General features: G+C 43.5%; 1 protein-coding gene across 1 annotated transcript in view; it reads right to left on the bottom strand.

Annotated features, from left to right (window-relative positions):
• UBR4 (ubiquitin protein ligase E3 component n-recognin 4) overlaps positions 1-23418 on the bottom strand; it is a 3959899-nt gene that overhangs the window by 746670 nt on the left and 3189811 nt on the right. Inside the window, 2 exon segments of the mRNA XM_044087073.1 lie at positions 15983-16067; positions 16164-16254. Coding sequence (XP_043943008.1) covers positions 15983-16067; positions 16164-16254 — 176 coding nt within the window.

Here is a 23418-nt window from a genome sequence, read left to right as displayed (position 1 = left end):
TTAGAGGGGACAGATCAACAAAGTTGCTCAATCAGACGGGTGCAGCCAAATAGCACAGAGTCTTAGGTGTAGTATAGGACATAAGAATGCCAAAGAAGCTGAAAAGTAAGGTGTACAAAAAAGTCGTGCAACCAGTACAGTAGTACTGGTGCAGAAACCTAGGTAGCAAAGGTGAAGCAGTTCTGGAAGCTAGAGGTGATGGAGATGAAGTGCCTGAGATGGGTGGTAGGATGCACACTGTAGGACAGAAAGAAATGAGGACATAAGAAGAAGCCAAAGTAGCCCCAAATGTAGAAAAGGTCAAACAGAACAGATTATTCTTGTTCAGGCACACTTGCAGAAAAAGAAAACAATCTAGTGAAGATGATTTGTGGCAGGCAGGAAAAAGGCAACAGGGAACGACAGCTTCCAGCAAAGAGGTGGATGGATTGTGTGAAAGACCTGCGACAGTCAGGCACGAGCATAGGGGAAGGCAGGAGAGTGGTACTGAATAGAGAGATGACAGTTATGACACCCCAACCACATGTAGAAAATTAGAAACGTGGGGGTGATAATACTGATTGCCCTGCTGGAGTGATCTTTCAGAGCAAACCATTTTAACTGGCAGTAAGCTGTCTGATAATAAAACACAACAAAATTGGCAATTCAACTGAAAAGATCTGCTTTGGAAGTGCTAGCCCTTTCTACCCACAGTACATGAGAAAAAAACAAAAGTTATGGATACTTACTATAACACATTTGCTAGAATAAGGTCCATCTTGTTAATCTCCCGGACTTACTACACTGATACCACCAATCAAGTAAAACTTTACTAGATTGCCAGCACTTCTTTTCCTGTCTTGAAATTCACCCTTGAAGCACCTTTCTAGTTCATTGCCCACTGAAAAGATGTGGGTGCCTACACAAAACAACTCAATAAAAATAAAATACCAGTCAGGTAAAAGGTTGGAAGGAAGGTCTGTTACTCAGTGGCAGTTTTAAGATTTCTGCGTAACAGCTCCAAGGCCAAGGACTGAAATCTTCAGTCATGTGTGTTCAAGCTTGCATCTACCTATACCGCTAAGGCTTTCTCTGGATACTCTGGTTATCTCCCATTTCCAAGAAATATGCAGAATAACTGGGCACTTTAAAACTTTCCATACTATTTGTCATTTACACTTACTCTTGAAACTTAGGGTTGAGGATGAAAGGGTCCATAATGACCATCTCACTAACCCAGACAACACATGTTTCTCTAAAAACTATATTAATCACAACTACCCGTAACTTTAGTATCTGGTTAGAAAACTTATATTTTCATTAACCTCTAAGACAGAATATCCCTTGCTAACCCTCCTGGTTGGCCACTCCAAGGAGAGAAGAATAAAGTGGCTACAAGGAATATATGTGCCTAGAAATTATCTCCATCTTGCACTGACTTGCAAAGATATTCAAAGATGTACAGGTTGCAGATGTACATACATTTATCAAGGTAAAATTACTTGAAGAAAGCAGTAACAAGTAAAGGCAGCTCTTGCATAACACAGTCCCCTGCCACCTACAGGGATTTTCTGTAAAAATAATGGCAATAAAAGAAAATGCAATGCTAGCCACTAGAAAAGGATCCATTTTTTGACATTTGAACTAAGCATGCACAAACAAAGAACTGATCTTAGTCCTGTTCACCTAGTACAAGACTTACCTAAAAAAACATCTAAGGAACCATGATTTCAACTAGCTGGGAAAATAAAACGGATGCCAAAAGACTAAGACAGACTGCCAGAGTTAAAAACAAAATCCACTCTAGAAGCACTGAAAGTCGGAAAAGACTACTGCAGACCAGTAAGCATAACAACACAGCTTTAATGATTCCTTTCCAAAGGACTTCATCAGGAAAAAAAAAACAAAACTATCAACTCACTTATTTTTATATGAAGTGCCATCATTACCAAAAACAATTATACAATTAAATTACCGAACTCCAAAAATGTACATTTATTAAAGCAACAGTATTAAAAGTATTAAAAAAAATCAAAAGACAAACACCAAAACTACTGCCCATTGTCCAAAATATTAAACCTTATTGACCCTTAATCTTTTGTCTTTAAGGAAGCATTTTATATTTATAACCTCATTTAATCCAGGTCCCTGATCAAGTTGTAACTTAATTTGCCATATGGTCTCCTTTTTCTATAGAGAGTTCTTATAATCCCCCCTTCCTTTATCCACTGGTATATGTTCCAATACAAAAAAGATTTTCTTTTTTTGCACACAGTGCTATGTTTATATAAAGCACTGTCAGGATCTTTGGATTTTATGGCATATATAGGTTCATAGGTTGGTACTAGGCTATCGGCTCTAGGGCCTATACAAGCCTAGCCATAACAATTCCCTGGCTATTTCTTCCTAGAATATTTACTTCCCTGGTCCCCTGTCTAGCAGGGCAACTGACATGATCCCCGGGGTGAATTTCCTATCTCCCATCCAATCGTCAAGGTTCCTTTTGAAAAGGGCCAAAGAGGCGCTCAGCTTGACATGTATGGGCAGTCTATTGTAGAGTATGGGGAGTCTCTGGGTCAGGATCCTATCCCTCCAGCATGCTTTATTCATTGTGATGACCAGGTTTAGATCCCTGGAGCATGTGGCTCTGAGGGATGGGGATTTCTTTTGTAGCATGTCCAACAGCACTGAGTTTGACATGGCCTTGTATGTTAAGCAGAGATTGCCTCTGAGAAGGCGATATGCGACAGAGTATAGCTGGAGTTTTTTCTAGAAGGTCAGCATAGGGCATCCGCTTTAGGCCTGTGATTCTTTTAGTGAGGTATTTCTGTGGCCTTTCCAGTTGTTGCAAATGTCTTGTGAGGTACATACCAAACGGGGCCTTGTACTCTATAATGGGTCTAATGAGGGATAAGTACAGTGGGATAATGACCTCCTTTTTTCCTGGATGAAAAATAGAAGGATTTCCTGACTGTTGTGGCTATGTGCTTATTCAAGGTGAGACCAGTGTCCACCTGTGTCCCTAAGTCCCTTATCACACTTTCGGTGTTTAGTGTACTGCCACTTATGTGGTAATTCATGGGTACATGTTTTTTCCCCAAAGGGGATAACTATACATTGGGATTTATTATCCTTTCATTTGGGGATCTAGAAGTCATTTCTATATAAAAAGCTTCATAGCCCATACACAGGCTGACATATGTAGTTACAAGTAAATCTTCCACTGGCATTCAATATCATATTAGTATGTGGCAACATTATACAGCTGCCTTCATGAATGTACCTGCATACAGCACAAAACACACACTTAAAATTGCCCTTGGATTTAGCTGAAATAATTGGTCTAACTAATGTGTTATGTTGCAATAAAGACTTCAAACAAAAATTATACTTACAAACAAACGCTTCTCACTAACAGCCTTAAAAGATCAGCATTCCCCTTAATACACACCAGCTGTCAGTAATCATCTCCCTGACAGCAAAATGGTCCAGAGACATATCTAGCACACATGCTAAATTGTTACTGATATTTTTTTTACCACTACTACTACTACTGGAAATGTCACTGCAATTATTTGCATATTTATATAATATTGGTGCGAATAGGAAGTTCTTTTTGATCTAACCTACATTGCACTGGCAGCTAAGAATCCTTATAGCCTCTAGCCAGAAACAGAGCGGTGATAAATCTTATCTCGTCAAACACAGTCGAAAGCCTAGATGCTACTTGGTCTTCAGTGCATACCTTTACTAAGCATTATAAGTTGGTTATGGTTTCTAGGGCCAGAGCAGGTTTTGATGAAACCATTTTATGTGGGTTTGTTGAGGGCTGTTCTCAGCCTTCCACTCCTCTTTATGTTTTTTGAGCTTTGGTACTCTCCCCTCTTTCAAGAATACTGTAACAGCGATGTAGAAAGATATAGTACACAGTTGTGTAAAACCTTACCATAACAAGTCATGTACTCACCATAACGTTCCATCTGTGTTGTCCATTTTCATTGTTCCCAAACATACAGGTTTGGATCTGATCCTTAGATCCAACTCAGACACTGTTCTACAGCCCGTGGAAACCACAAACTCTTGAGCTCCTCCCTTATCCATAGTGCTATAGCCCCCCTCCTTCTCCAGATCTTGTTTGCTGCTCCCTATACTAAAACATTGCTATATTTTACATAGTATTGAAAATCACCTCCTGGAGCTCAAAGGAAAAGGAAAAAACTGGTTTCTGAGACACTGTCCTGCTGTACCAGAAGTCAAAGAAAAATAATGGGGGTTGGAGGGGGGAGAGATGAGGAAGAATGAAGATGGACAACACAGAACGTTATGTTGAGTACATAACTTCTTTATCTGATGTTGTCAATTTTCTTTCATTCCTCAACATATGGGACAGAGTCCTGAGCCACCTGAATCCTGGGTGGACTTTTAAGGAAAGATAATCCCGAGTACTGTAGAGCTGAAGGCTGCTCTTCCCCTTCAGACAACATCCAATTTGTAATGAGTAATAAAGGTATGAGCGTTAGCCCAAGTTGGAGTTGCACAAATATCATCCATGGAAGTTCTGGAGAGGAAGGCTTATGAATTTGCCATGGACCTGCCTGAATGAGCTTTTAAGAGTTTAAGGAAGGGCCAAACCCTGCTTGTTACAGATGAATGAAATACAGTCGCCCATCTTGATAAAGTTACTTTCAAGACTGGTTGACCTAATTTGGTTTCTGAAAAGGATAAAAATAACTTGCCAGATTTCCTAAATTTCTCATATCTGTGTAAATAGTAATGTAATTATCTATGAACATCCAATAAGTGCAACATGTATTCACCTTTGTTAAAGAAATTTGGAAAGAATTCTGGGAGATTAACAGCTTGATTAGTGTTGGATCCTGACACCACCTTAGGAAGGAAGGCAGACTTGGTTCTTAAAGACACTCTATCCTTGTGAAAATTAAATAAAGAGGCTCAGACGATAAGGCTTGCAGTTCTGATCCTATTACTCAATGTTATGCCTATGAAAAAAAATTGTTTTCCAAATCAGATATCTTAACTCACATTTCACTGCAGGTTCAAAAGGTGTCCGAGTTAGGGCCTGTAACATTATGACAAGATTCCAAGGTGGAGTAGGGTCCGGGAGGACGGGACTTTATTAAAAAGGCTCCCTTTATACAGGCCTTGCAAAGATGTGAAGCTGATAAGGTAGAATTATCAAGTACAATATGAAAATTGGAGCCAGCAGATAGATGAGCCTTACCTGTAGGACTGGCCCCCTCATCAAAAATGGAAGTCAGGAACTCAAGGATCGTATGTACGTGTGCCGAAAAGGGGTCCATGTCATGCAGCTGTGCCCAAAGGACAAATCTTTTCTATTTGTTCTGGTAGATTTTCCTAGTGGAAGCCTTGTGAGAATATAAAAGGATATGGTGTAGTTGGGGGGGGTGACAGCTTTGGCTGTCTGGCTATCGATGGAATTTGAGAAACCATGTGGCTAATTTGAGGCCGGAAATGTACTGATGAGTCATATTTGTCCCGTGAGACAGGATGTCTGGAACTGGATCCAAAGTCCAAGGTAATACACTAGATGAGGCCAAAGAAGGGGAAACAAATCTGTTGAGGCCGATAAGGAGCAACGAGTATGACTTTGCTCTTCAATTGAGATGCTTTCTGTAGGAATTTGGGATTAAGGGGTTTGGGGGAGAATCACAGAAGAGAACTGGAGGCCAATCGTGAAGGAGAGTATCTCTCAGTGACTCCCCCAGTGGAGCAATTAGGGCAAAGATCCTGCTGCATTTGTTGTTCAGGGAAGATGCAAATAGATCACAGCATGGTTGGCCCCACTGGTGGAATATCATTTCCACCACTTCTGTATTGACAGACCACTCGTCAGGTAATAATATGGACCAGCTCAACTTGTCTGCTATCATGTTTGATTTTCCTGGTATATGCACTATTGCCAGAAATAGATTTGAAGATACTACCCATTGCCACACTCTCAGGACTTCTCAACAAAAGGGGTATGATCTGGTTCCCCCTTGTCTGTTGATGTACCCATACGACAGACATTGTCTGACTCGCAATAGTCCCAGAAGGGAGAGAGTCTTAGAATGCCTACAACTCTAGGAGTACTGCTCTCATTTCCAGCACAGTGACATGCAAGATGGCCTCTTCAGGGGACCTGGTGCCTTGAACAGTCTTCCCTAAGAAATGCCCCCCCCCCCCACCTGATCTGGGAAGTGTCCTAGGTCACTATGACCTTGGGATGAGGAAGGATAAATGGATGATCTTGCAAAAGTTGGTCTGAGTGAACCCAACACCAAAGGAATCTCTTGCAAACCTGAGTTATGTTGATCTTGGTGGACAAAGGTTGATTTAAGATGGACCGATGGGTTGCCAATGTCTACTGTAAGACCCTCATATGGTACCTTGCTAGTGGAAGCAGAACTATTGCCACTGACATGGACTCCAGGGTCTGTAATACCTTGTGGGCTGGTAGCAATGAACTCTGAATTATCTTGCCGACTTGAAAATGGATGGTTTGAACCCTCGGCAAAAACAGAGACTCTATCATTGAAACTGACACTGTGTTGAAATTGGCTCTTATGAATTCTAGAGTGAGAAGGTTGAAGGTGAGAACTCTTGTGGTTTATTGTGATGCCAAGATTGGAACAAGTCTGGAGAACATAGTCTTGAGTTATCAGTAGATGCTTGGTTGGGGTGGTAAGGAGACAGTCATCTAGGTATGGAAACACTCAGAATCCCTGCATTCTGAAGTGAGCTGCTACCACTGTCATGCATTTGGTAAACACCCTAGGGGCTGTGGTGAGATCAAAGGGCAGTGCTCTGAACTGGTCATGACTGGGTCAGAGTTGGAAGTGTAGGTATTTCCTAGTCCGTCTGTTCATTTTTATGTGACAGTACACATCCTAGAGAAAGAATAGTTGTGTAAAATCTTACCATAACCACAGATGTCCTCCTCTTCCATGTTGCAATATTCATAACATGAGGGATTCCCTTCCTAGACTACCCAAACGTCCAGCCAATATACCAAAGACTTAAGATACTGCTAGGTACATGTGCTAGGCACATAGAAAACAGCAGACATTGGCCATAAAAGTGACATTCACACGTACCATCGAGATTGAGTCCTGCTTGTAGTGCTTAGTGAATGTACGGACACAGAACCAAGTAGCTGCATTCAAGATAAAAGCAGTATCCAGACCTTTAAAGAAGGCCCAAGAGGAAGCTACAGCTCTAGTAGAATGGGCCTTAAAATTGGAAGAAAAAGCTCTCCCCCCCAACACATGGCAGAAAGAAAGGACAGTTGTGTACACTTACCATAAATGTAAATGTTCGAGTGTATTCACTGTTGCAGTCATTACATTTGGGTAATCTGCTGGCAAGTTGCCCTCAGTTGGCCTGATTAACAAAGTCCAGGGTCCTTCATCAGTTGCTGTCCCTTCTTCCATGACGTCAGTTCGTCAGGGGAATAAAACATGCAGCCGACACCAATACATCACCAATACATCAGTTTTTCTTACCCCAGAAGTCAGGTGCCCATCAAACGGGCAGCCAAATATTTAAGTAATTAAAAAAACACAAAAATATATATACCTCCAAACAAAAGCAAATAAACCAAAAAGGTTTTTAAGCATAGTAAAGGAAAGTAGAAGTATAGTAAGAGAAAAACAGGGGGTTAGAGGGAGGGTAACCAGGACTGCAACAGTGAATACATTCGAACATCTACATTTATAGTAAGTGTACACAACTGTACTATGTTCTTCGTGTTTCGCTACTGCAGTCATTACATTTGGGTAGATTCCCAAAGCTATGGTTGGAAGGATGGATTTATGCAGCATTAGGACCAGCTATAAGGCCCTGCAGGACAGCAGTGGCAAAGCCAGCTCTGGATATAGAGAAGAAGGGTAACACCACCTCCAACCAAGGAAACCACAGTGAAAAACTTTTCTAAAGCAAACTTCACCTTACTTAAGGCAGAGGTGGTAAGTTTCACAGCCCCCACGCTAAAGGATAACACTACCCAAGATGCAGAATCCTTTACAATTGCACTCTATGAGCACCTACAAGGATGCATGGATCGTGCCATCCCTAGCAAAACCAAGACTCATTCCCCTAAGAGAAGGAAACCAGTCTGGTGGACCCCTGCCATAAACAGGTTATACAACAGAAGGAGGAAACTAGTTCAGAATGAAGGAAAGACATCCCTGATCAGTATCAGTAAGAAACTAAGGTCCCTCATAAAATCATGCAAGGCTAACTTCGAAAGAAAAATAGCCAAGGATTTGAAAGATAACCACAAAGCCTTCTTTAGCTATGTCAAGAATCTAAGTGGCAACTCGCAGATCTGCTCTGACCTAGTGCAAAATAACACAGAATATACTGAACCTACTGATATTGCCAACATCCTGGCAGATGGATTCAGTGCAAACTTCACCTCCCTCTCACCTTCAAAAGGGCCCACAATACCGGAAAAGAACAGTGTCCCAGAAATCACAGAAGCACAGGTGAAAACAGCCCTTTCAAAAGCCAAAAACACAGCATCAATGGGGCCAAATGGTGTCCCAGGCTGCATCTTGCACGAACTACAGAATGAACTAACCCCCCACCTAAACACGCTGTTCAACCTCAGCCTCTCCACAGGCTATGTGCCCATAGAATGGTGCACAGCAACAGTTATTCCGCTCCACAAAGGAGGAGCCACAACTGACCCTGGTAACTATCACCCCCATAAGCCTGACTAGCCTGGTCTGGAAGGCTATGGAGCGCATCATCATGGAACTTATTAACAAAGACATTGAGAACCTCCAAACACTTGACCCGACCCAGTTCGACTTTGTTAAGGGCAGATCATGCCTACTAAACCTGGTTGACTTCTTCGAGACAGTCACCAAGGCCATAGACAAGGAAAAGGTGGTTCACACAGCCTACCTTGATCTTGCCAAGGCGTTTGACACCATTCCTCACTTGGGTATTATAGAAAAACTCACCAGCCTGAACATAAACCCCTACGTCACAAGATGGGTTGCCAACTGGCTTACAAACAGAACTCGCATGGTAAGAATAGCAGTCTCCATGTCTGACTCTAAACCAGTCACAAGTGGTGTCCTGCAAGGCTCGGTTCTGGGACCCCAACTGTTTGGCATACATTTCTCAGAAGTACAGGCAAACAAAGGAGGACTATGGCTAACCAAGTTTGCCGATGACTGCAAACTGGGAGCCATAATAAACTCTCTGGCTGACACAGACATCCTTCAAAAAGGCCTTACTGAGACAGACACCTGGTGTCAAAGTCATGGCCTCAAGCTAAATGCCAAAAAATGCATAGTCATCCCATTTGGGAAAAACAAAACACCCACAAATTACCACACAGGCGGCAGCTCCCTTAATACAGAAGAGGTAATAAGAGATCTGGGGACCCAGGTAGATAGTAATCTCTCCTTTGACAATCATATTGCCAAAGTAGTTAGGAAATCCTTCTAAGTGGCCCAACTAATTACTAAGGGGGTCGCATCTAGAAATAAAGAGGTTATTACTACTTATTAATTATTAATTCTACTCGTCACTCATCACACCCATCATAGAGTACAATGCCCCATTTGGGATGTACCTCATAAGACACTTCCAACAGCTGGAAAGACCACAAAAGCACCTCACCAAGAGGATTACTGGCCTCAAACATATGTCCTATGCAGCCCGACTGAAAAAACTCCGGCTGTACTCAGTGGCATATCGCTTACTCAGAGGTGATCTCTGCCCGACTTACAAAGCCATGTCCAACTCAGAATTGATGGACATGCTCCACCTAAAGAAATCCAAGTCACTGTGAGACATGCGCTCTAGTGAGCTAAACCTCGCCACAACAATAAATAGAACATGCTGGAGGGATAGATTCCTGCCACAGAGACTCCCCATGCTTTGGAACAAAATTCCTAACTACATTAGGCAGAGCTCCTCACTAACACTCTTCAAGAGAAGCCTTGACGAGTGGATGGGTAACAGAAAACACATCCCTGGGATCACTTCATTGGCTCTGCTTGACAGAGGCTCAGTTAATCAATGGGGCGGCGAAAGCCGACACACTCTGGCTAGGCTTATAAATGCTCTGGGGCAGATAGCCTAGTACTTACCTATGAACCTATGTTTGGTGAACGTATGAACTGAGCTCCAGGTAGCAGCTTCTAGAATGTCTCTGGTAGGAACACCTCTGAGAAAGGCTACAGAAGTAGATGCAGCCCTGGTGGAATGAGATCTGATCCCCTGGGGGATAGTTTTACCATGGTGCATATAGCAGAAATGAATACAATGGCTTATCCATTTGGAAATAGTCTGCTTTGAAACAGCCTTTTCCTCTGCCCCAGCAGCAAATGCCACCAGTAGTGATTCAGATTTTCTTAGAGGTTTTGTCCTGTTTAAGTAAAATCTAAGTTGTCTGTGTACATCTAATGAATGCAGAATCCACTCCCCTTTGTTCTGTGGATTGGGAAAGAAAGTTGGCAAATGAATGGTCTGATTAAGAGCCACACTGGATACCACCTTAGGCATGAAAGATGGGTTGGTCCTGAGAGACACCCTATCCGCATGAAAAATAATGAAAGGCTCCACTGCCATAAGAGCCTGTAATTCAGAAATCCTTCTAGCTGAAGTGACTGCTAAAAGGAAAGCTGTTTTCCAGGAGAGAAATTTTAAGTCTGCAGTAGCAAGCTGGCTCGAAAGGAGGTAGAGTGAGTTTTTCCAATACAAAATTGATGTCCCAGGTAGGGGTTGGAGTTCTCCTGGGTGGTCTTAAGTTTTTGGCCCCTCTGAGATACTGCTTTAGCAAAGGATGAGAGAAGAGGGGAGGTTCTGTGTTGTAATGAGCTGAAATAGCTGAGGCATGGATTTTTATGGAAGGAAAAGACAGGTCCTTGTGAAGCATCTCAGTTAAGTATTGTAAAATCTGAGGAATATTGGGCACTGCTGTGCTTATCCCTTGTGATTGATTCCAGGCACAGTATCTTTTCCATTTGTCAGCATAAGAATTTCTAGCACTAGGCCTTCTTACCTCCAAAATTACATCCATCACAGGTTTGCTGAGGGATGCTAAGAGTGAATTTAGGTGATTAGCCACGTTGCAAGATTCAAAGTTTGGAGATGAGTGTGCAGAATTTGGTTGTTTGGCTGAGACAGTAAGTAAGGTGTCTGAGGCAGGTGCCATGGTGGAAGATGTGACACATTGCGCAGGAGTGGGTACCAGTGTTGACGAGGCCAGTCTGGAGCAATCAAAATAATTTTTGGTTTGTCCTGTTTGACTTTTAGTAGAACTTTGGAGAACAGAGGGGGAAAAGCATAGACTGATAGGTTTTTCCAGCTGAATGATAGAGCATCCACTTTCCAGGCTCGTTTGTGAGGAGTTCTTGTGCAGAATTTATCCAACTGATAGTTTTGGAGTGAGGCAAAAAGATCTATGTCTGGACTCCCCCATTTGCGTGTTAACATGTTGAAAATCTGTGGCTCCAGTTTCCATTTGTGTGGGTCCATGATATTTCTGCTTAATTTGTCTGCCAGAGTACTCAGCTTTCCTGGCAGGAATTGAGCTTGAAGTTGTATTTGATAGGTCAAGGCCGTGTTCCACAATGCCATGGCTAGTCTGCAAAGGGGGTAGGAGTGTGTACCCCCCGGCTTGTTTACGCACCACATAACTGCGTTGTCTTGCCTTTATCATTAACTGCCCTGGATGAAGGTAGTCCTTGAAGGCTGTCAGTGCATTCTGTACAGCTAGTATCTCTTTTTGATTGATATGAAGGTGCACTGGATTTGGGCTCCATTTGCCCTGAATGCACTTCCCTGCCAGATGAGCGACCCCCAAGCATAGTCTGTAGTTAGGGTCTGAGCAGTTAGGGTCTGGGTGGCAGGGGGTGTAGTGAATGGCATTCCCTTGTTTTGGTGGCAGGCCTCTGCCCACCACAGGAACTCTAGTTGCAGGCAAGGTATGATAGGAATCATTGTTTCCAGGCTGTGACAATGTTGACTCCATAAACTTTTTAAGTACCACTGAAGTTTCCTCAAATGCAGTCTTGCATATGGAATTAGAAGAATGCAGGAGGCCATGAACCCCAAGACTTGCAGAATTTGTCTTGCAGATAGCAGAGTTTTTGTGGCCATCTGCTTGAAGTAAGTTACCAAATGAATTTGCTTTTCTGGCGTAAGGTAAGCCATCTGGGCAGTTGCATTCAAGCTTGCACCCAGGAATGTAAATTTTTTGAGAGGGTACCAGTTGTGATTTATTTTCGTTTATTGTGTACCCTAGACAAGTTAGAACCCTTTTTACAAACGCCAGATGTTTTAGAAGAATGTCCCTGTTTTCTGTCTGAATTAGACAATCGTCCAGGTATGGATATATTTGAATATTTCTTTGTCTGCAAAATGCAATTACTGGAGCCAGGCACTTTGTGAAGACCCTGGGCGCAGTAGATAAGCCAAAGGGCAATGCAGAGAACTGGTAATGCAAGTAGCCTGCTTTGAAGCGGAGGTATCTTCTGCACATTTCCCTGATTGGGATATGCAGGTAAGCCTCTTTTAAGTTTAGAGTTACCAACCAGGCATCTCTGCCTAGCATAGGAAGCAACTAACTGTTGAAGAGTCAGCATCTTGAATTTTGGAATGTCCAGAAATGTGTATAGAGTAGTTAAGTCCAGAATTGGACGCCATGATTTGTCTTTTCTGGGTACCAGGAAAAGTCTTGAATAGAAACTTGGTCCTTTTTCCTCTTCTGGTACTGGTTGAATAGCCCCCATGTTCATGAGGAACAGTACTTGTTTCTGGGCCTCTGCTCACTGATTTGGGGGCAGGTCTGGCCATCCGTTCGGGATTGGCAACGTGTGGAAATGAAATCTGTATCCCTGGGATATTATATTTAAAACCCATTTGTCCTGGGTTATGAGTTGCCAGTTTCTTGCATGAAGTGCCAGTTTTCCCCCCAAAGGGGTGGCTAAAAGGTAAGCGCTTGGTAAGTGTAAAGGGAAGTCATTGAGACTGTTTACCATAGGGAGGTGCCTTGTTGTTTCCAGATTTGGAGGAGGAGGCACCCCATTGTTTTGTTCTAAAAGTCCCTTGTGACTGAAACCTGGAACCTTTGGAATGTCTGGGTTTGACTTTAGTGGCTCTCAAAGGGACTGGAAAGGACCAGTTCTTAGTAGGCCAGGGCCTACTAAATCTTGGAGGAAATGGTTTCGGGATCTGCAATAGGATTTTTGAAAAGGAATTTGTGGGAGTCAGGAACTCAGTAGTATCTGTCTGGCTTACAAGGAGACGGAGGCAGAGAATCAGGAGCCATACTAGTTTCTGAAAAAAAAAACATCATCAGGAATGTCTAGAACAGGAGGTAAAGCCAAAGGCCTATGCTGAAAATCCCTAAGTCTCTTTTTAGATTCAGAGAAATCCTGACTTTCCCAGTGGAAATGTTCCCTTAAGGTATGTAAAGTTTCCCAAAAGAAAAATCCAAGCAGAAGGAATGGAATCTTCTGCATCAGAGTCCTCATAAGTAGGTATAGACAAATCCTGTTCATTAGAAGAGTCAGAAGAAATAGAATCCTGTTCAGAAGATTTACAATCAATGTCTTTTCCTAGGCCTCTTAGAAGGGGGGAGGGGTTGACTTCCCCTGATCAGAGTAATTAAATCTTCAGCCATTTTGATAATTTGTTTTTTTAGGCATGTGGCCCAGGCGTTGGTTTTTTAGACATACATTTAAATTTTTGCCTTAGTTTTGAAGATGGCGTCGGTCTAATTCTGTAGGCCTGAAAACACTCTCAGATGCCAGTGCTTGCAAAGCGGCTCCAGACCCATCTAAGGTAGAGACATCCGCGGGTTCCATAACTGAAGCATCTCACGGCATACCGGACTCCGAATGGGTCTCAGTAGAGGCCTGCGAATCAGAAGTAGCGGGTATCAAGGGCTGCAAAAGCGCCTCACTGAGTACCGGTGAACTGGCGACTAGCTTAGGAGAAGTATTGTCGTCAGGTTTGGACCTCGACGACCTGTGTCTGTCTTTTTCTTTGTGTTTTTTAGGTATTCCGGTAGTCGGATTGCTAACAGACGACATTTCTGGATAATTAAAGCGTGAGCCAAAATATTTAGAGGGAAAAAATATACAGACGTGTAATAGTGCGTTGATTAAATGTAACACATAACCGACAGCAAGGTACGTTGTGGTCAGGGCCTAGGCAAGGAATACAGTACAAATGAAAATCCTTATGAGGTATTTGCTTCCCACAAGTAATGCAATTATCTTTTACTGACATCGGTAAGGAGCAAGAAAAAGTTTCCCCAATGGGGTACTTAGCTTTTTAGTTGAAGACCGGTTCTGAAACTCAAAAATGAAAATTTCAGGAGTCGGCTGACCGGCACTTGCGAACTGCTTCTACTTCGGACACCGCGCAGCAAGAAAGACAAATGTAATGGCGTCGGCTGCATGTTTTATACCCCTGACGACATGACGTCATGGAAGGGACAGCAACCGACGCAGGACCCAAGACTTTGTTAATCAGGCCGACTGAGGGCAACCTGCCAGCAGATTACCCAAATGTAATGACTGCAACAGTGAAACATGAACATCATCACATAAGTCACAAAGATCCTGAGCACAGATTTAATGTCATCTTCTGGAACACTTTTAAAAACTTGTTTGCTTCTTCATTTAAGACAAAATTTTAAGTAAAAAAACAGACCAGTGAAATGAAAACTTATCAACTCTGTTACACACTTCGGTAAACAGCAAATTTAACTGCACAACAAACTCTGAAATAGTCTCCAACGCTAGCACTCAGAAAGACCAAATAACTAACACTAACTACAGTTAACAGACCAGCTTCAACAGTGCCAAGGCTACAACAAATGGCACACTAACTACAATCCTGTAAGTGAAAGGAAGGAAGATGGTGACAGACATTAAGAAAGGAGCTCAAGAAATTTGACAGAAAAAATCCATAGCAGGTGACTCAAAACAGCACAAGAATAAAGATACCAGTAAATATTAAATATGTAACAAGCTTGAGTTAAAGGAAATCTTAATATCTATTAACAAGGTGGAAGACTTACCTGCTGGAGATCATGCTGCTGGCTGAAAGGCAGCAAACAAGATCTGAGCTAAATAGGGTACAGATGCATTACAGGAAGGAAGAATTCTTAAAGGACCTTGAGCACTATTTCTACCAGATCAGATCTGAGTGGTGGCCTAAGGACTCATACGTTGGATCAGACTGACTGAATGAATAGGATCATGTTGATTACACAGGTAAAGACCTCAAAAAAATCATAAGGAAACATTAAAAACTCCATTAAACCAAAATTAAGCACGTTTTAAAACATGCAGTACATTCCCTTACCCATTAAAAATGCTCTTATAAATCAAAAAGTGCTGGATGTGGGTATATATTATGCATTAGCAAATGGAACTAAAAAGCTATGGCCTCTGCAAAGTGGCGAAAATTTTGAGTCAAATCAGTAAAAAGTTTTAAAAATCATGGATTTCTGAAAGGACCGGAGAAAGTTAAACAAAATGTTCAGAAAGATTTTTTTTCAGAACAGTGCACAACAACAAATTATCCACAAACACTGTTCCATTTCCATCACAAATGTTCTCCATCATTCTAAATTGGGCTTCCCTACTCTAAATGGCAAAATGTCCAGTGTATCCAGATTTGCAGCAACAAAGTATATACTATATACCAAAAACAGTAATTAGAAAGTGTATACTCCTAACTGCTTTTCTGAGACTACTACTTCCTGTAAGACAGATATTCTGTGCACAGGTGCTCCAGGTGTGGAAAGTCTGCTTCAAAGTCAACAATGAATTACTCTTGCTGCACAGAACCTCTCAAACAGCAAAGTAACATACGTACCCATCTTTTAAAAGCCATGCTAGCTGAGCTGAAAAATAACCGCCTGTTTACTACTGCTCACAGGAGACGAGATTTCTAACAAAAAAGTAAAAATGGCAGAGAAAAATGTGCAGATGCTCACCACATCTTAACCTCAGTTCCCAACAGCTATCCTCTTTAGAAATAGAGTCAGTCAACAGAAGCATCTCATACTGAAGGCTGCTTGCCTATGCAAATAAAACAAAAAATGATAACATTAGTATTCAGATCAGGTGTGCTGCAAGGCATTAAACTGAATAATTAAAAAGCAATGGACATATTACCAAATCAGGATTGGCCCAGTGGCCCTTAAGAGCAGTTGACACTTTTGCAATGATAAGATCATTCATTTGCTGTGTAGCCTCCTGGTTGTCTCTGGAATCACACAAACACAAACAGATGTAAAGTTGTACTGCATAAGAAAACAGACTGATGGTTTTCTAGTGCCCATGCTTAGGCAAACCTGTTTATACATCTGTGAATACATCTCACTCTTAGGGCTTCAGATCAGCATTACATCAGTATTCCTGCAAATTGCCATTCAAACATGAACAGGGTTTCTGATACAAGGGTTGCTATGCTTATTCTTAAAAACTACCAAGTCCAAAGATAATTTCTTGAAACAGTGCAAACTCCTAAAGAAAACGTCTTAATAGTCACAGCTCCAATTCATTCATTCATTACAGGAAAGGATAAACAATTAAACAAGCTCCACAGAAATTGCACAACTGTCAAAGCTGACCGGTGGCATCCCCATATTTAAACAATGAAAGAAAGATACAGCAATCACATCAGCAAAATTTCAGGGATGAATTCCGAAAGGGTACCACAAACCACACACCTCTTCGTAACTACTTCTGATTTACAGACAGACTTACCACAGTGCTGCAAAATGAAGACATGTTCCGAACTGGGAGGTTTCTGCAGTCATGCTACATACTAATGAGTCAGTCTAGAGAGAAAGGTATATGCTAATTATACCCATGTGCTCTCCCCCCTTAGTACTGCCTGCAGTAAGGCATTTATGCAGCCAAGTGATTCAGAGAATTGCTAGGCTGTGTAGACTAACACAGCCACTAATGGTAAGGAATATGGGCAAAAGGTTTGGCGTTAAGAAAACTAAAACAAAACAAGTAATCTCTGTGGTATCCCCAAAGTCTCAAACAACCCACTAAACAAGTATAGTGGGTCCAAAAACAAAACAGTGCAAGAAACTTCTCTGTGTGAAAGATTTTCAGTCCATACATCTCTAGTTAATCACTGTATATTAATCAGATCAGACAATAGTAGTAGATGTAGCAAACAAACTGGTCTCAAGTAAAAAAAATAATAAAAAATATATAATTTGAAATATTGTACAGAATTACTAAGTATTCAAAAGTAATCCAAGCAAGAAAGGCAGTCTGTTTGCTTGGATTACTTTCGAATACTTAGTAATTCTGTAGTCTGTGTACTTAATAAAGGATTTTCGACTGGAAACAGACTGCCTGCCTTGCTTGGATTACTTTTGAATAATTAGTAGTATTGCTGTACAATATTTCAAATGTTTTATATATATATATATATATATATATATATATATATATATATATATATTTATTTTTTATTAACTTAAAACCAGTTTAAGTTTGCTACATCTACTACTATTGTCTGATCTGATTACTATACAGTGATTAACTAGAGATATATATGAACTGAAAATCTTCCACACAGAGAAGTTTCTTACACTGTTTTGAGTTAAGAAAACTACTGACAGTCCCCAACAGCACAATTTCATGCCCCCAGCAAATAACATCTACATGAATATGTAATAAACATGGTCAAAAAATTTCATTCTTGCTGGATGGGACAGCGTCCCTAGCATCTTAGTCCTGGGTGGCTCAATGAAACAGACTCCTGAGTACAGTGGAACCAAAATCAGTTCTATTTCTGGAGGCTAAATCAAGCTTGTAATGGGCAATAAAGGTATGTTTGGAAGCCCATGTAGCTGCTGCACAAATGGCACCTAGTGGTAACCTTGCTTGAAACGCCGTTGAAGTTGATAGTGCCCTGGTTGAATGAGCCTTAGGTCTAGAGGGAAGTTGCCTGTGTCTCAACTCATAGACCAAGGTAATAATAGATGTCAGCCATCAGGAAAGAGTAACTTTCGATACCGGAAGCCCTTTCGTGCCTGCAGCATAAGAGAGAAAGAGCTGGTCTGACTTTCTGAATTGTTTTGTCCTGTCTAGGTAATACCGTAAATGGTGATGAACATCTAATGAATGTAATTTTTATTCAGCCCTGTTGGTATAGTCTGGGAAAAAGACAGGTAAAATCAATGGAGTGGTTTAGATTTGCTTCCGATAACACTTTTGGTAGAAAGGAAGGGTTTGTTCAGTTCAGTTACCCTGTCTTTATGAAAAACCAAATAAGGAGGATGGACAGACAAGGCTTGAAGTTCCGATACCCTTCTGGCAGATGTTATAGCTACTAAAAACAGCGTTTTCCAAGAAAGAAGTTTGAGGGAGCAAGAAGCTGCAGGTTCAGAAGGGGGCAGAATTAGTGAGGTTAGAACTAAATTCAAATCCCATTGTGGGGGTGGATCTTTGACTGGAGGTCTGAGCAAAAAGATGCCCTTGAGAAAGGCTTTACAGAGTTTGTGGGACATATTTGCTTCTGAGAGTCCAACATGAAAATTACCAATGGCCGCTAATTGTACCCCGATGGTGGCCGATGATGACCCAGAATGAAAAAGCTCCGCCAGAAAGTCCAGAACCTCATGAATGGGTGCATGGAAAGGATCTAAGGACCTAGTTTGTGCCCAGTGTGAAAAATGCTTCCATTTACTTGCATAAGTCTTCCTAGTACTGGACTTATGGGAGGCCAGAATGATATCATGAACAGGAGAAATAAAGGGAAGCCTGGCTATGGCTGGAAGTGGAGCAACCAAGCTGTGAGGTTGATAGAATGTAGAGACTGATGCAGCTTGCCCGTGAGGTGGGTCAACAGATCCGGAAGGGGTTCCAGATGCCAAGGCTGTTCCAGTAGGTATTTGTGCAGGAACGGGAACCAAACTTGTCGAGGCCAAAACGGGACAATGAGGATCATTTTGGATCTCAATGCAGTTGCTTTCTGAATTAATTGTGGGATCAACTGAAAAGAAGGAAAGGCATAAAGAAGACCCCGGGGCCAAATGTGAACAAGAGCGTCTCTGAGGGGTTGGCCTGGCAGAGGAAAAAGTGTGAAGAACTCGAGGCACTTGCTGTTTTGGGGAGTTGCAAAAAGGTCACAGCAAGGCTGGCCCCACTTCCGAAAAATTCCGTCTGCTACCGCTTGATTTAGAGACCACTCGTGAGGCATGAGGATAGTTCTGCTCAATCTGTCTGCTATGACGTTGGACTTCCCGGGGATGTGCGTTGCTATCAGAAACCGTTGAGATGAAATCGCCCATTGCCAAAGTCTGAGTGCTTCTCGACAGAGGGGATAGGACCTTGTTCTGCCCTGCTTGTTTATGTACCACACCACAGACATATTGTCCGTTTGAATTGCTATAGTCCCTGTGGGAAGAGAGCTCTGAAGGGCTTGCAACGTCAAAAGCACCGCCCTCATCTCCAGGACATTTATGTGCAGGTGGCATTCTGACTGTTGCCAAGTGCCCTGGACCGTCCTGCCCAGATAATGCCCCTCCCACCCGATCAGGGAGGCATCCGTTGTGACAGTGGCAACTGGAGGGGGGAGAACAAAGGGTCTGCCCTGAAAAAGCTGAGGGGAAACCATCCACCAGGAGAGATGCTTCTTGCAAGATGGGGTTATCAAAATGTTGTGGGTCATTGGTAGCTGTTGAAAGGACCACTGGGAAAACAGCATCCACTGAAGGAGCCTCATGTGGAAGCGGGCTAATGGACGTAGAAGAATCGCCGCCGCCATGAGGCCCAACACTTTCAATACTAGCTTGACCTGGACTTTGTTGGGCTGAAACAGGGGCTGAACATTCCGCCTTATGTCTGTCACTCTCTGAGGTGGTAATGTTGCAAAATTTCTGTGGTGTTTAATACGGCGCCTATAAAGTTTATACACTGACAAGGCGACAAGGAGGACTTTGCAAAATTTATAGAAATACCCAGACTGTTGCAAAGCTGAATAGTGTAATCCCTGGCCATTATGAGATCCTGTTTGGTGGAAGCGGAAATAAGCCAGTCGTCTAAGTATGGAAACACCTGGAATCCTTTCTGTCTCAGGTGAGCCGTGACCACTGCCAAACATTTGGTGAACACCCGGGGGGCTGTGGTGAGACCAAAGGGCAGGGCCCTGAATTGAAAATGACCGACTCCCAGCCGGAAGAGGAGAAACCTCCTGGAGCGTCTGTGCAACTTTATATGGTAGTACGCGTCCTGGAGGTCTAACGAGCAAATCCAGTTGTCTCTGCCCAAAAAGGGTAGAATAGACTGCAGTGTTACCATCCGAAATTTTGTCTAGTACAGAGATGTTTAACCTGCTGAGGTCCAAAATGGGTCTCCATTCTCCTGTCTTTTATGGTACCAAAAAGAACCTGGCGTAAATTCCGGATCCTAGCTGATCTGCTGGGACTGCCTGGATGACTCTTTTTTTTCTAACAGCTTTTTTATTTCTAGCTGAGCCTGACCCCTTTGTGCGGGTGGTACGTCTGGTAGGGGTTTTGGCGGTTGTACCGGAGGGAAAGTGAAAGAGATTGTGTAACCCTCGGATATGATCTTCTGTACCCATGTGTCTTGGGAGAGGGACTGCCAGGCTTCCGGGTACAGAGATAATCTCCCCCCAACTGCCTCCGAAGGCGGACAGTCGGGCAGCTTCTCAGGGATGCTGAAAGGGTTGGTCAGGAAAAGATTCCCTAGAGCCCTGGTTCTGAGGACCCCCTCTGCCCCTGGGGCGGCGTCTGTTATTATTTTCCCCTCTGCCTCTGGGGGGAAATTCACCATGTGCGGCAGGCATGACTCCCTGGGGTTTGCGGAACCACATCTTTCCTCCCTTCTGTCCCTTAGGATAAGGTCTAGAAGGCGTGGAAAATTGGACTCCCACGGCAGAGAGAGTCTTACCATCTTGCTCGCATCTGTCTGGTGAGGGTATTCTTCACCTGAGGTCCGAACAATTTCGAACCGTCAATGGGGGTGTTGGTGAAGGACGCCTTGAAGGGATTGGCAAAGTTACAGAGTCGCATCCAAGCGTAACGTCTCAACGCAACGCCTGTGCCAGCGGCCCTACTCCCTCCATCGGCTGCATAAGAGATAAGCCGCATGGAGGAGTTAACAATGGAGTTCAGGGTAGCCAGGTGAGAGTTTATTTTGTCCTTAAACCCGGCAGCAGAAGGATCCTGTACAGTTTCTCCCAGCTCTTTGAGCAAGTCTCTGAAGGCGGGTGAAAAGACATAAATAGTTCAGCGATCGCATAGAAAAGGTCGCTGAAGCAAAGGTCCGCTTGTCGTACCTGTCCATGGTCCTGGACTCTTTGTTAGGAGGATAAACAGATACAGAAGGATCAGCCAATTCCTTCTTAGTGGCTGCTGCTACCACCATAGCATCAACTGAAACACCTTTGGTGAGAAAGGATTTGTCATCTGGTGCAGAAATAAATTTAGAAGGCCTCCTAGGGGTAGATTCCATTGAATCAGGAGCTGCCCACGCCTTTCTAGCCACCACCTCCATTAGTGGGTCGAAAGAGGGAGACACCCAGGAGGTGGAAGGGTGAGATCCAAAGGCGTCAAGGTAAACCGACTCGTCCTCGGAAGGTTTGAGAGTGGACCAATTTCCCCTCTGTCTTAGGATTTCCAGGATGTCTGAAAAGGAGACATCCTCAGAGGGGGATCTGGGGGAACCTTCCGACTCATCCAAGTTGGTGTCTGACGTGACAGACTCGGGGGAGTCTATGTGCTTCCTCTTGCACTTTCTTTTCCTAAGGGGTTCCCCTGAAACTTCAGGGGAGCCCTCGGAAGAGGAGGAGACACCCAAGGTGGGTACCCCACGCTTTGGATCTCTGCTGTCAGGTGCAAGAGGATGGCCAGAGACCGTAACAGGCACTATAGAGGAAGGAGCCGCAGAACTTAACCTTGGAGTGGACACTGGGTCCAGCACACTCCTCATCATCTCAAAGGCTCCCCTATCAGATACCAAAGGTAGCACCGGCTCCGAAGAGACCGGAACCGCCCCAGGAACCGACAGAGAAGGCTCCGAGAATGATGTCGGGGCCGAACTAACCAGAGCCGAAGCTCCAAGAGGGAGAGCGGGGTCGGACAAGGGTCCAACAATGGAGTCTCTGCGCCCGGACCTCTCCACGGATGGAACCAATGAAGAGGTCAGAGCCGACGACACTGGAGCCGAAGGAGGAAGTATCGGCTCCGACGTGGGCAAGGTCACGGTTCCGACAAACTCCGGCTCCGAGCTCGAGAGATGAGTCGGAGGAGGAATGGACAGCTGTATCGAAGGAGCCACAGTCTGGTGAGATGGGCTCTGGAGCATTTGGGCCAGTGCCTGAGATTTTATTAGTCTACTGACCACCCTCTCGATGTCGTGATTGGAAAGCCTGGATGACCTCGATGAATGAGTCCTATGACTCCGCTCCGATAAGAGAGGGGACCTCGGAGCCGATCTGACAGACTCTAGCGAAGGGGACCTAGAGCGCTTTCGTGCTGGGGTCGGCTCAGATGATGGTTTTGGAGCGGAAACCACTTTGCTCGCCTCGGAGCCAGCCGGAACCGAGGTCGGAGCCGTCTCGATAACGCCAGCCCTCGGCTCAGAAACTGGAGCTGAGGGTTTGGCGGTTTTTGATGACTTCCCCGAGCCAGACTTGGACAGGGAGTCATCAGGCTTTAACAAGTCCCTTAGGATGAGCTTGTTACGCCTTTCCTGCAGGACTCTTGAACTAAATCCGTGACAAACGGAACAAAAGTCCTGCAGGTGTAAAGGCCCCAAGCAATAGACACAAGAAGTGTGACCGTCTGTCAGAGACATTTTCTGACAGCACGAGTCACACTTCTTGAATCCCGAAACCTTAGGGTCCTTTGACATCCTGACAAAAAATAAAAAGGAACACAGTCAGTCCACACACACACACTTATTTAAGTTAAGGAGAACTGACTAAAAACCCACACACACACTGAAAGGGGTGGGGGAAAACTAAGGAAAAGCCCGTAGGCCCAAGATAAAAAAACTAACTAAAGAAAGGGGAAAAGGGCTACCGAAAAGGGTAAGGCAGTTAGAAGGAACCTAAAGAAGGGTAACTAACTGGAAAAAAACTACTGAGACTGAATATATATCTGAAAAAGCACTTACTGACCAGAGCTGGTAAAAACAGACTACCTCGCAGCGAAGCGGCAAACGAGATCTGGGGAGTTAGTGCATGGTATTGTGGGATATAGGGCTGCCTCGAGCCGGTAAAAATAGCTCTCGAGCTATAGCATAGGCAGAGTCTGACCCATTCAGCAAGAATGAAGGCGAGAATGACAACTTAACATCTGCTGTTAAATGTTGAACTTCAAAAATGTAACGGTGCAATCTGCTGTAGGAAAGCTGATGATCAAGCATTGTGTAA

The sequence above is a fragment of the Protopterus annectens genome, chromosome 1.part1 (genome assembly GCF_019279795.1).
Source record: "Protopterus annectens isolate FY-2018-M chromosome 1.part1, PAN1.0, whole genome shotgun sequence".
Taxonomy (NCBI): Eukaryota; Metazoa; Chordata; order Ceratodontiformes; family Protopteridae; genus Protopterus; species Protopterus annectens.
The sequence above is the reverse complement of the archived record's forward strand: the minus strand, read 5'-3'. Positions and strand labels throughout refer to the sequence as shown.